This window comes from Sceloporus undulatus, chromosome 5, assembly GCF_019175285.1.
Source record: "Sceloporus undulatus isolate JIND9_A2432 ecotype Alabama chromosome 5, SceUnd_v1.1, whole genome shotgun sequence".
Classification (NCBI taxonomy): domain Eukaryota; kingdom Metazoa; phylum Chordata; class Lepidosauria; order Squamata; family Phrynosomatidae; genus Sceloporus; species Sceloporus undulatus.
The window spans coordinates 173,660,074-173,673,844 of NC_056526.1; the positions used below are offsets into that span (position 1 = coordinate 173,660,074).

Sequence of the window (13,771 nt, forward strand, 5' to 3'; positions counted from 1 at the left end):
AAACCTGCCATTTCTTACTGGTTGCAGAGAAAAGAGAAATATTTGGAAAAATTGCCTGTGTGATGGCAATATAAAGAACGCTTGGTGCCAGAGTCACAAAAGACACAAAAGGAAAAGTTTTACAGGGAAGTGTCTTACTTTCCTCCCTATAATTCAATTCTGTTTTTGTTTTTTAAAAACTTTCCACTGTAAAATTACAAAGACAAATGTTTATGTTGCTAAAGGTAACAGTGTTCCTGTGCTTCATAAGGAAAAAGAATTGCCAAGCTTACAAAAAGGGTGTGGAGCATAAAGACAAGCAGGGCAGTGTTAACTGGAGCTCTTTTTATCTCACTCAGTTTCTATTAAAAAGACATAAACACAAGAAGAGAGAGATTCCCAGTTCTATTAAGTTCAAAGAAGAATTTTTTTCAGCAACAAGTTACATCCATCTCTTCAACACACACATACCACACACACATCTCCTCATAACTCCAACTCATAAACACATTTCTTGTAGGTTTTATGAAATTAATCTCCCATGAAATTACAGTGGTCATGCTAAAAATGGTAATATCATAGAAGCTATTCATTCAAAAATTGTTTTTAATTTTTACTGTACTGCTTGATGGTCTGGGTCTCTTTTAACTATGAACATTTGATCGAAAGTCTAATTTTGGTGGGGTTATTGTGATTGTTCATCAAATCATAGCATTGATATTTTGTTTGGTATTTTATTAGTTCTATGTTATAAATGATGACGAGGGTTTTACATGCAAACACAGCCTAATAATAAATCTAATATTCTAAAAATTAGAAATTTTCTTAAAAATAGAAAGATCAATTGAAAGTAGATAAATCAGCCAATTTAACTACCTGGGCTGCCACTAAAGTTATATCCTAACTGCTAATCCCTAGATTTTACAGCTCCTTGGGAAAGCACATTGGTGTGGCAGAGGTATGTATGTATATGTTTGAAAGTTTCCCTGATTTTTGGCATTATTAATTAGGAAGCCGCATTCTTCTGCAAATGCAGTCCTGGCACCCTGCAAACCCTGATTGAAAAGTTGGTCAGCATAGACTCATTGACCCCCCTCCATGATTAACTCCACTCCTTTACTTTGTCAGAGTCAGCGATGGCTCAGTTACAAGTTCACAGATGTTAACTATAGCTTATGTAAATCTTGTTGAACCACAATTCAGACCACAATTCTAGTTCAAGAAAACTCTATGGTTAAGGTTAACTATCAGTAATTCATTCCATGCTACAGGAGAGTAGAGGAGGAAAAGGAAAAGAACATCTCCTTCTGAGGCAAGTTTCTCATTTGAAAATCATTGTTTGCAGGGAACCAGTGTTACATCTGTATTGGGCCAGACAACAGATTCACACCTCAATCACCAACCCTTGCCCTAGTCTAAAAGGCAAGTTTATTCTAGTGCTACACTTGCACACAAACAAAAATTATGTATAGCAGGATATGAATCATCCAACGTCTTTGGGAATCCTCAGATGTCAGACTAGTCCAGTTCAAAGATGCAGGAAAAGCAAGGAATGCATGATAGAAAGGGTATACTGTAGTGGTCAGATGAGTGGAAGCACACTAAAGTGTCTGCAATTACAACTGTGAAAATGTAACACCAGATCATTTACTTAAAGTACAGCCTATAAAGCTTGACTGTTTTCAATTGATTGTGCTGCTAGAACCAGGACCCTTCTATAGACATGGTTTTGTAGTATTTTTTTTTCATATGCCTATTAATTGGAAAAAAACCTCACTCTACCTTCTTTTTCTGCACCCCAGCAGTGGCTATAACTGGCATAACCAACCAGACTTGAAAATAAGCAAAGACAATGTTTTATAAAGTACAAAAAATGTCACAAAAAGGACAACTGTCTGGTTATGGAACAGGCATTCGTAGTTCAAGAAACTTGTGATACAACAAAACAAACCCCTCCTTATACCGTGACATTTAGGTATTTTGAACTATGCCTACTCCTGAGGCACATTAATACTAAATGGCCCATGCATGCAGTGCTAAAGGAAACTAGTTTGCTAGACACAATAAATGAGCTAGCTGCATCTAAACCATCAAAACACAGACGTCTGGTTTGTAGGTTAAATACAAAGCTTCCAAGGAACTTTGGTTCTAATATTACCATAGTTGTGGTCAGGAAGTCTGACACAGAACAAAATGTCCCACCCCACCAGGAAACATGAAACACTTTATGGAGTACAGCTGGCAGATGTGTGTAAAATCATTTGCTGCCCCATTTACCAAAAGGAACATTCTCGCAATATTAAGGCACTGAAAAACTGAGGACTAGGAGCTCCTTTTCCAGTAATACACTTTTAGAACAATATGAGCTTCCCTCATTGATAGCCATGTTGCCTGCATCTCATTTAAAAATATCGATACCACTATGGCAATACTTTCCTACCTGAGGCTTAATGGAAAGGTCACACAACTTTAAATAAAGCAAAATGACTCAGTGCCACGAATCACTTCATACTTTCAAAATGAGTTGGAAGGCTAGCATCATCTTGCATATTTTAAATTAACATAATCTGCATACTATGATGGGAACTAGTGGTGGACATGAGTCATGTGTACCATGTAGTCCTGCTGCTATGTCTGGAGCAGTTAACTGGAAAATGCTCTTTCTGTCTCACCATTTCCCTCATCCATGTTATTATGCTGGAACAGACATAATGCTGGCAGTGGCTAATTGGTACTAGTGGAAACAAAACATCACTAAATACTAAATCCTCCTTTCTTTTCCACCCCCAGTAATACTGGATAGGGAAAAACTTGTATGTATTATAGAAACAGTACATATTAGTGTATGTGATTTAATTCAAAATAGTCTTTAAAATGTGCAGGTTAGATGGTAAAAGTGTGGGACAAGCGGACAGAGTGCTAAAAAGATGTGTCTTATGTTAGGACCAATTCTTACTATCGCCAGTTCTTTTGCATGTCCAAAATACTTGTTGATTTTCTTGATGGTCTGCTTTCCAGAGGCGGAGGTTTAATAATAGGAGTAATGAGAAGAGCATCCAAGAGAGAACGGTAAGTATTCTGATGGGAGAGTCTGGTGAGTATTTAGAAAGAATATGTAAATAAACCTATTATTTAAATAAAGTACACAGCTGACTATGCATGTTATGGCAATGCTAAGTAAATTTCTCAGTTTGACATAAATGGGTTGCCAATTAAAGAACATTTTTAAGAGAACTCTGTGTGGAAAAACCCAGTCCCACACCCGCAAATGAAATGAGTTGCAATGTTGGTTAAACTATATGATGCTCCTCAACCATCAAGGGAAAGAAACTGTGCTACACCAGGAATAACCAAGATCTAGGAAGGCAGCTTTTCTTGTCAGATTTACCAAGCCTCTACAGACGTCTTCCAAGAGACCTCCAGGTTCAATTGAAATATTTATTTGAGAGACATATTGTTGTTTTTGAAATTATGAACTAGGCAATATTACATGCTGATTCCGCCAATTCCAAGCTTTAGCAATAGCACTGTATCAAAATTGCAATATTGTTAAGATTTCAAATCTTTAATGGATTCATATCATAACCTATAGCTTATGTTCCAAGTGGTACACCCAATCTACAGCTTATTGTTTGTGTGTGGTATGCCAACCCATTTTTGCAGTCCTTGTTGCTCCTATTTGCTACTTTTTCTGTAACTGTATTACTGAAAAGCTATCAGCATTCTCCTTTACTTTCTGGATTGCAGATTAGTGGTGCCCTATGATGTAATTATTGCTATAATAATGGCAAGGACCTGAGTGACTGCAATGGAATTTTGGTGCCAGTAAAAGCAAACACTGCAACAGTGCAGCAGATGGAGAGTTCTTGCAGCCCCCCACCCCAGCCATGTACTCACCTCTGATTTAAATAATTAGAATCACACACTCAGGTTTTGAAGTCATTACAAAATCCCAAGGTAGCAAACCGGTTTTTTTGTTTTATGTGTAATCAACCCAAGGCATGAGTAGAAGTATCTCACAGCTCTATTAATCATGCCATGGCAGCTTACACTGTATATATTTGAAAGTGGCTGGATAAGGAGACCATTTTTCTTAGGCTGTGGGTCCAACTCATTAATTCAGTCAGTGAGGAGGAAAATGGTGAATAGGTATCTTGAGGTTCAGACAGATGACCTGAGGCTCTGGATCATTAAAGAGTCTGTTAAAATTAGCCATTTTAAATTTCACACATTTATGCAATGGACAGGATTTTTTCTTTATAACATTCATAGGTATTTAAAGGCTACAACTCAACATCTACCTGGCCCGTATAGCAACAGCAGCAGACACAGCAGCAGCAGCACTATTCCTAACTTGTGATGATATCACCTTTGAAAATGAAGTTGAAGGGATAGCAGAAAGTGATAGACAACTTTCCAATGGATTTTCCAGAGGCAATTTCCTAGTGTAGAAGGTTAGAGAGGACAGTGAAAGTACAGAGAAAGTTGTGCAAGGAACATACATTACACCAGTTATTTCAAAAATCATTTGAAAAGTGTTAAGCCCAATCTATCATACAGCCACACTGATATTTGTGTCAATTGTGTCAGAAATTCTGAAAGGTTTTTTCTTTAATGAGGAAGAAAAACCTTTTTCATGGATGGCTGAGATAGTGACACCTTTCTTTTCTGATGGTTCAATGTACACAAACTTTGTTTTGTGCACAAAATTATTACAACTATTGTATAAAATTACCTTCAGTCTATGTGTACAATGTGTATATTAAACATAAATGAATTTTGTGTTTGGACTTGGGTCCCATCTCCAAGATATCTCATTATGTACATATATGCAAATACAGGTATTCCTAAAACCAGTCTCCCCCCTCAAATCCTCAAAACTTCTGGTCCCAAGCAATTTGTATAAAAGAGAAACAACCTGTATTACTGTTGCATATTTACTGCCAGAAAGATGAAGAGATTTGTAGGATTTTATGCTTTGGGCATCAAAATTTCTTGGTTGGCTCTTGAACTGTGAACCCTGACTTTGATGGGAAGAATACCATTTGCTGGTCCATCTAAAGATGCAAAATACCTTGGAGGGGCCCTGATGTGGCCTTTAGTCTAATTCCAAAAGCTCTCTGCAAGTGAATTTGCAAGAACCATTAGTTCCCCCCCTCCACATCCAGCATGCTAGGCAGAAAGGAAAAAGCAGTGTGAGAAACAGAGAGTGTAAAACTATATGCTTCTTTCCATATGAAAAAGAATTACTTGGTGACAGTGGTTGGTAGGGCGAAGAGGAAGAGAGAGGGGGAGAGAGAAATATATTTAAACATTCCTAGATGGGATCAGATCATATAAATAGTACTTATTGATCAGAAAGATTTTAAATCTGCAGGCTTTAATGTTCTCCTTGTTGATAATTGCCCTCAAATGGACCTCAGTTTTTAAAGAATACAGTATATTTTATGTGATGATAATTGGTGGATGGCAGGTACTTGGAAGCTGGGGAGAAAAGAACTGGTTAGAAAACTCAGGAAAGCTGCTGGAATTAAAACTGAAATTGTTTCAGAGACATTTAGGGTATTTGGGCTGAAAGAAGGAAAAAAATTCTTGCACAGCTAGAAATAGCAATAGTCTTTATCAAACAATATCAAAGATGACTGCAAACTATTTAAAATCATGAATCCTACTATTGAAATTTTCTTTGATTGTTTATTCCTGTATGGCAGAGTGTGCTTGGACTTTATAGCCCTCGAAGTCTCTTCCAACTCTATGATTCTATGATTTGTTTGGAAAACAAAATCCCTTTTAACAATTTGGGCCATTTCAGGGAGTGGCATCTCATCTAAATCTGAAAGTGCCCAGAACCAGAAGGGTTTAAAACATTGGGAGCAATCAATATGAGTCAGGTGAATGAACCTGGGCTGTATCTTTTTTTGCTGTTGTTACAGGGAAAGTTTTTTATGATGGTGAGCTGAAGGGAAGTAGTAACTTGAAAGAGAGAGATAAAAGAAGGAAAAAGGTGAGTCGGTCTCTAACAGGTTACCCTAGAGAAAGTGTGGATGCTGAGATGGAGGGAAACTACCATAAGAATACCAACTTTATCTGACTGCTTGATTCATAATGTGGTTGTGGGGAGTCTGTAACCCTTCTGGCTTACAATTCCCATCATCCTTAGCCAATGATAAGGGATGATGGGAGTTTCAGTCAAACAGCTCCTGGAAGGTCCTACATTCTCTGTCCTTGATTTATAAGTTTTCTAAAAAAATATTATTGGAGATTTTGGTCATCCACAGCAGGTCAAAATCAGTGTAGCAGTTTCACACTTTCTTTTCAGCTTAAACAAATGTCAGGTCTACATTTTAAGTCAGTACCTTTCTCCAACCTAATTATGAAAAAAATATAACATAGGATTATTACATGGCTATTATTCTTAACAGTATAAAAATTGATTAAATCATCATCTTCACCTCTTCCTCTGACATCCTTTTACCTTAAGAAAAGGGGACTTTCATTTCAGATCATCTTCTAGATCATTAGTTTAACCTTTTTCATTAATGACTTATATGGGATACTAAAAGAACAGTAGCTGCCTCCTCATTAAAATAGTAATAGAGGAAAATGCATGAGGTTATTTTGAGCAACACTGATATTTGAAAGATATTAAGCCAAATATATCTTCAAGGTTACTGGTCCCACAGGAAAAATAAGTACAGGTGTGGTAAAGTCAGTGTAACTTTGTACCATTAAGCTTCCAAGAACTTTATTATATGTATTATTTTCTCCTGGTTCCAAATTTATGGCAATTGAAAAGTTATTCACAAACATTTCATTCAGTTTTTGTTGAGAAATCTGTGTTACTTTGATGTGAGGCTTTTATTTTGTTTTTGTTTTTAAAAGAAAAGTATTCACTTTTTCAGCTTCATTTTGGTGGACAGGGTTATTATCTCTTAATGTGATTATGCACAAATATAAAATACATTCTGGAAGGTTTATATTAAGCAACAAACACAGTATTGAGGTTTTAATAAATCTGGTGTTTTAATACCTGCCAGTAAGTTCGGGTACCAGTGCAGGTTTCACAGGCTGGACAGCTAAAGTAGATTCCACAGAAGCAACTGGGTAGACCAGTGGCTCAGAAGTCTGAGTTGCTTCTGTGCTCATCACAGGAAGGTTTCTTTTATTATCAGCTCCATCTGCTCTCAACGATGCAGCATCTGGGGCACTCAACACTGGAGAACCAGTTTTTATCCTATTTGACCTTAATTCAACAGTAATTATTAAATGTTAAAGACAAATACTTCACTAAAATGCTAACCAAAGCAATACATTGCCTAACAAAAAGCAAAAAAGAGCTAAAACACTAATTGATTGTTTTTTTGTGGGTTTTTCGGGCTATGTGGCCATGTTCTAGAAGAGTTTCTTCCTGACGTTTTACCAGCATCTTTGGCTGGCATCTGATCCTGGTGAAACGTCAGGAAGAAACTCTTCTAGAACATGGCCACATAGCCCGAAAACCCCACGAAAATCTATGGATACCAGTCATGAAAGCCTTTGACACTCCTTTATTTATTACAAATTAGAAGTGCTCAAAGTGCAGAAAAATCATGCATTTATGTCGCCAAGTATCCTAGTTATTTTCTTTCTCGTTAGGTTAGTTCTGGTAGCCATCTCTGTATATATCTATAGATACCTTGGCTGATGATCAAGACTCAAGGATCACAGTGCATCTCAGAAAGATCACTCTCGGTAAGTGTACATGCATGTGTGCGTATACACGTATATCCATGTCTGTATGTACACAAACCTCGTATTTTCAAAAAGGCAGAGGGAGCATTTTATCCATTAAAAATGTATCAGCCAGGTAGAGTACATCTGCCACCCAGTCAAGATATATGCAATGTCATTAACAACCACTAGAAATTGTTTTTCTTATGTGGGGAGTGGTAATTAAAATAGAATTGTAATTTATGACAACTGAAGATAGTCTGTGTAAATTTGTATTTATGTGTCTAACTGACACCAGTTTTTCAGTGTCCTCAGGAACTACCATGTTTCCCCGAAAATAAGACGTACGTATAAAATAAACCGTAGCAGGATTTCTAAGCATTTGCACAATATAAGCCATATTGTTACTGACTGCTGCCATCTTGTGGGCTACAGGACATCTGGCAGTAAAAATGTTTATACTACCTATCTATTCTCAAGATACTATCTTAATACTATTTATTTAGCCAGCCAAAGCATACTGGTGAACTGCCATCAATTAACATTTCTAGAGAGCAGGAAAGCACAGGATTAGCTTTAGAATAGTTCTTTTTTTTTACTTGAAAATGAGTCTTCTAATGATATAAAGAAAGGCAACACAGTGAAATAAAGTGACACTTGTTTTGCTCCAAGTCTAGCCAGATAAGAGGCACTTAGAATATTCAGATCTTGATCTTGCAACTTTTGGTGGTGTAAAATCTTCAACATTTCCATAACCATTCTGGAAAGAAGGTGCCAACCCTAGCACAAGAGCTACAGACCCCAAAACGTAAGTAGAGAAGGTGAGCTATAACAAAGAGAAAAAAGAAGCAGCTGCAAAAATTTTGCAGTAGTGAAGATAATTATCTCACTCCCTCTCTCAACTCTCAATTTGATGAGCATTTTGATAGCTTCAAAGAAAAGATAAATGACCAGTAGTTATCATTTAGGATGCAATAAAATCAGAATGCAAGTAATAGGTGTGAAACTACCTAGTATAAGTTGATGCTCTTTTAGACACAATGGCTACTTGTTGGTTAATGTTTAAAATATGAACAACAGCAGGTGGATGAGGTGCACACTTGGGTAGGGCTTCCAAAGGATTCCTGAAAATAAGGTCTCTGGAGAAGAAAAATGTCAAAGTGAATTTACAACAAAAATACTATCTTCAACAATCCTTTTAAGGACCCTCTATACTGTTCACTTTTTTATGCTGTGTTCCTGCTAACTTTTAACTAGGAGGCACTCTGAAAGCACTTTTAAAAGAAAATAAATTCCTTTTGTAGGCATGATTACCTCCGTCCAAGCTTTGTTAGGACAGATGCCACAAATAATTGGCTATCAACATTGGTAACAAAATACAGTGCTAGATTTCATCACCTAATCCTTAAAAAGGGTTTAATCATACTTACACAGCAAATCTGATAAAATCCATAGGTCCTAAGTTTTGTTGTGACTAAATATCTGATTTAAATTGACACAGGTCCTATACAGACTGGCACTTTGCATCAGTCTGGGGCCAAAATTAGGGTTTTGTAGGGCTGGGTGTCCGCACGTGTGCATCCGTCCATACGGGGCACGCAACAATTACATCCGTGCGGCACAGCTTCCAAACAGTACCGTGCCGCACAGATATCATTGTTGTGTGCAAGGGCGCCAATGGCGCCCAGTGCAAAAAGAACCCACCAGGAGCAGGTTCTTTTTAAGTCTCTATCAAGGTACTGAATCTGGAAAACAGGATCTTTCCCAATGGTAATTTTCTAAATTGTGTTTTAGAAGCTTGTTGAGAAACAGTGTTCCTTCAACAGAAGCAGAAGTGGCAGCACAAGTTTTCATTTATATACTGTCTTTTCGCCAGAAATGGGACTCAAGCTGACTTGAGCAGAAATTGAATGAAATGCAAACAAAAATAAAACAGACATAAAGTAATACTTAAAAGGTAACTGAAGTATCCACAGAATTAAAATCATTTAAAAGATAGATGTTAAAAGGTAATGGGAGAAAAAATAACTGACCAGAACAGATTATTAAAAAGGTCTTGCAGTCAGTTTTCAAGAGCCAGTCTTCAAAATGAGTCCCATTTTGAGAGACAGGTGAGATATAAATAAAATGAAATCAACTAATTGATACTTTTCACTGTTGACAGAAGGATAACAAGTAAAAAGCATGAAAAGGAGGAAGGAAAGAAGAGAAATGTGTCAGTAGCTTTGAGACTATTTTTTAATATTTTTGCTGAGCTTTTGTATCACATTCTCTCCCACTCCCACAAATGTATAAATATGCTTTATACCTGAAGAATTAATAGCACTTGGTACTGCATCCAAAAAAGTAGTTTACACCCAGGAAGCTCAAGCACAAATAAAAAAATAGTCTTTTTTTCTCCCAGTTCCTTCATCCTTTTAATGCTGCAAGAGACTCAGAAGGCTGCTTTTTTTAAAAAGTAGAAAGCTAGTGCGGCCTCCATAGAAAGGATACTATAGAGTCAAGGGGCAGCCATGGAGATGACACTCTCCTGGGTTAACATCCTTTAGGGCCTAGGCAAGCTCAACTTGGAAATATATTCAAAATATCTAAAGGAAAACTGTGAAATCCTGAAATTACACATGATGACTATAACCAATATGATAGCAAATCATATAAATAGATTAATGATTGCTAGCAGTTCTATGGGGCATCAACCTCACACATCTGGATAGCAATACATTATTTCTCCCCAACCTGGCACATTCCTGATGCATCAGCTTACAGTACCCACAGGCAGGACTTAGTCTGGATGGGAAGGAGAGGAGCTATTCCAAAATGTATCACACTTTGAATATCAGTAGTCATTAGAGTAGTACTTGATTCCAAAGCAAATAAACTGTGTAAGTTTCCTGACTGTAAAATATTGTGTTTGAGAAATGGTGTCTGATATTCTTGTTTGGTGGGAATTGGTTCTTATAAGCACACATGGATGTCCTTGTAAATTTGAGATTGTTACTATGATGCTATTAAAGTGGGATACCATATATACTCAACCATAAGTCGACCTCATGTATAAGTTAAAGGCAGGTTTTGGGGACAAAATTATGGATTTTGCCATGACCCATGGACAAGTCAAGGGTAAAACTTGGAGGCTCCTTCAGTGTGCATATGGGAATTATCACATCCAAGGCTTACTGTGCTTAAATCGCTGGTAAAACGCTCCAGAAGCACAGAGGTGTGATAGCCAGTTGCACTTCTAAAGCGTCATTGAAATCTCCCCTCTCCTCTCCTGTCACAGAGCAGCCATTTCTTCAATAATGGGAACTTCTGTTATGAAGAAATGGCTGCTCCACAAATGCTTTGCTGACAGGAGAGGTGAGGGGATGCCTCAGTGACACTTCAGAAGCATGACCGGCTATCACATCTTCGTGCTTCTGGAGTGGTTTGCTGGCAATTTAAGCATGGTAAGCCTCCATGTGACAATTCCCTATGTGTGCGTACAGCAAAAGTGACTCTAATTGAGGCTTTTTGCTTCAGCGTTTCAACTTTGGTTTTATCCTTGACTCTCCAGAAAGCAGTAGGCAGCATGAGCAAGAGAGGGACTCTGGTTGTTTAATAGCAATAAATCACCCTTTCTGCTTGGCTCAAGAGAAAAAGAAACTCTTTCCTGACCACATGGGGAAATCTGAAAGAGCTGCTATCACATTACCATAGTGACTCGTAAGTAAGTCGACCTGGGATTCTGAGGTCAATTTTTGGGCATAATTTTTTTTAGACTTATAGACAAGTATATATGGTAACTCATTTGGGATAGCTATATATCTATATCTATCTAGATATAGATGGAATGTTTTAAAAACATTTTAGAATGATTACAAACAAATATTTACCTCTTGAAAGATGTAGTGGAAGCAGCAGGTCCAGAAAGTTTGGTAGAAGAAACAGTGATAGGAGATGGGCCTCTTAGCAAGAAGGAGGTAGTTGAATTTGCTTCTGCCCTGACAGTAGTTTGTTTCAACTCACTTTTCAAGGTCAGAAAATAAGATCATAACGAAAATTTTAAAATCTGTATCTTAATATGATTTTACCCATTATGTTTGTGTGTAGAATATTAATATCTTATTTTGATAGACTGTAGATGCTGGCATGATGAAATATTGACAGTGCCAAAGCAGAAAATTGTTGTGTGTTGTAGATTTCCTAGCAGTCATTCAAAACAGTAAAGGGTGAACAGATCCAGTTCAGAATTTTGTGAACATTCTACACTTAGGGACTAGCAAGATTTTCCTCTATACAGGAGCTGAGTGAGCTCTTAATCTACATGCCACATAGTATATATATATGGAGGGAACAAATGATCAGTTTTAATTTCCCCACCCACTGACTAACTCCATACTCAAGCAATAAGTAGTGTGGTTAGGTAATGAAAACTATGACAAAGGTGATGTTTAATCTTTCAGATGTGAACCACTTACCGCTAACTCCTTAAAAATAATACTGACCTTTAAAAGTATTACCAATGTGTGTAATGTAGGACATAAAATAAGTTTACCCAATATAAAGTTAAGTCATGCAAGTGACTTGTGACTCAATGGAACAAGAAGAGAAAAGCAGACCTTTGAGCTGGGGAAAGTAACACTGGTTGTTCTGACACATCAGACATCTCACAGGTCTGGGTAGCTACTGAAATGGGATGCTGTGTTTCCAGTCCATTGATTAAATCTGTAGAGAAGCTTTATACAATGATAAATACAGAATACACACATGGTTTGTGTTACTAGCCACTTGCTTTTAGGCTATGTAATATTTAGGATTACATTTTCAAGAGACAGAAAATTGCTAACTTGAAGCTACTCACAAATGTCAATCTGAAAGAGCAGTTATTACTATAACAGCAGTGGAGTTCTTTTCAGTAAAAGGGCTTAAGTTCAGGGCAGAAAGCTGTCTGCTGCACAAGTACTAGACAATGACCAAGGAATATACAAAGACACAAATACCTATTAATTGCTATTAGCATTTCTTTTGAGAACTGTCACCATAGCATCAATAATGGTAAAGCTAAATAATTTTCTGATCATTTTATTAATCTGTTTATCTCCCATATCCAATACATATGGAGTGTTTTCTCTCCCTCTGAGAGGCCATAAAACTTTTAATATCAAATGTGTGACTTTTCCCTGTGGTCTAGAAGCCCTCTTCTGGCATATTTATACAAATTGCAATATTCACGTGTTTCCTCACACAAGAACTACTATTACTGATTAGGAGATTACAAATCATTGTTGTAACTGAGTAAAACTCACTGTTCCCTACAGCCTGCTCCTACTATTTATATTAGATGAAATTTGTTGCCTTGTAGTGTAACATGCTTTCTAATCTGACTGACAAATAAGTCTGCAGAATCTACATAAAGTTTGCAAGTATTTTAATGTACCTTACCATTTTTACTTATGGACTATATAAACCTCATATGTACCAGATCTGCACAGCAAAATGAATTAATAGTTAAGAGTGGTTAAAAGTAATGGTTAAGAGTGCTGGCTGGGGCTTGAAAAATCCAAGGTAGTGTCCCCACTCAGCCATAAAACTCATAGGGTGATCTTGGGCCAGTCACTTTTGCTCAGCTCTACTGTGATGATAAGTGGAGAGAAAGAGAGCTATATATCACTTCAAGCTTAGTCAGGGAAAGGCCAGATATAAAAGTAGCAAATAAATAACTTAAGGTCCACTAACCACTGTTGGTGGCTCTTTTCCATATCTCTGAGGACACAATAAAGTCCTGCTTGGGTACAGATAAGAGAGTATCTGCTTCCATACATCTGCAATACTCTTTCCCCTCCCAGATGTCTTTTGGAGCTGGCTCAGTATACTACCGCCAGTTGGTTAAACTGCATACTCACATACCTATCTGCATCTGACTGCTAGGACAGTGAAAGTCTAACACACCTTTATCCCTGAACTCAGTAAGCAGTGATAAGTTAATGAAGTAATTGAATCAGAGACTGAAGAAAAGTGAGAACAACGACAGAGACAAGGGGTACTGGGGGACAACAGGAGAATAGCTGAGAGATTATATATCCACAAATTTATGGGACAGAAA

The 13,771-nt window shown here is 37.2% G+C and overlaps 1 protein-coding gene across 1 annotated transcript in view; it reads right to left on the reverse strand.

Moving 5' to 3' along the window:
- The window catches only part of PDLIM5 (PDZ and LIM domain 5), a 140,769-nt gene that overhangs the window by 46,947 nt on the left and 80,051 nt on the right, over window positions 1–13,771 (reverse strand). The window contains exons 9-14 of the mRNA XM_042469706.1: window positions 12,288–12,404; window positions 11,562–11,669; window positions 8,700–8,828; window positions 7,010–7,222; window positions 4,281–4,421; window positions 2,936–3,070 (exon numbers count right to left, since the gene is read on the reverse strand). Of these exons, the coding sequence (XP_042325640.1) occupies window positions 2,936–3,070; window positions 4,281–4,421; window positions 7,010–7,222; window positions 8,700–8,828; window positions 11,562–11,669; window positions 12,288–12,404 (843 nt within the window). The remainder of the gene's footprint in view (window positions 1–2,935; window positions 3,071–4,280; window positions 4,422–7,009; window positions 7,223–8,699; window positions 8,829–11,561; window positions 11,670–12,287; window positions 12,405–13,771) is intronic.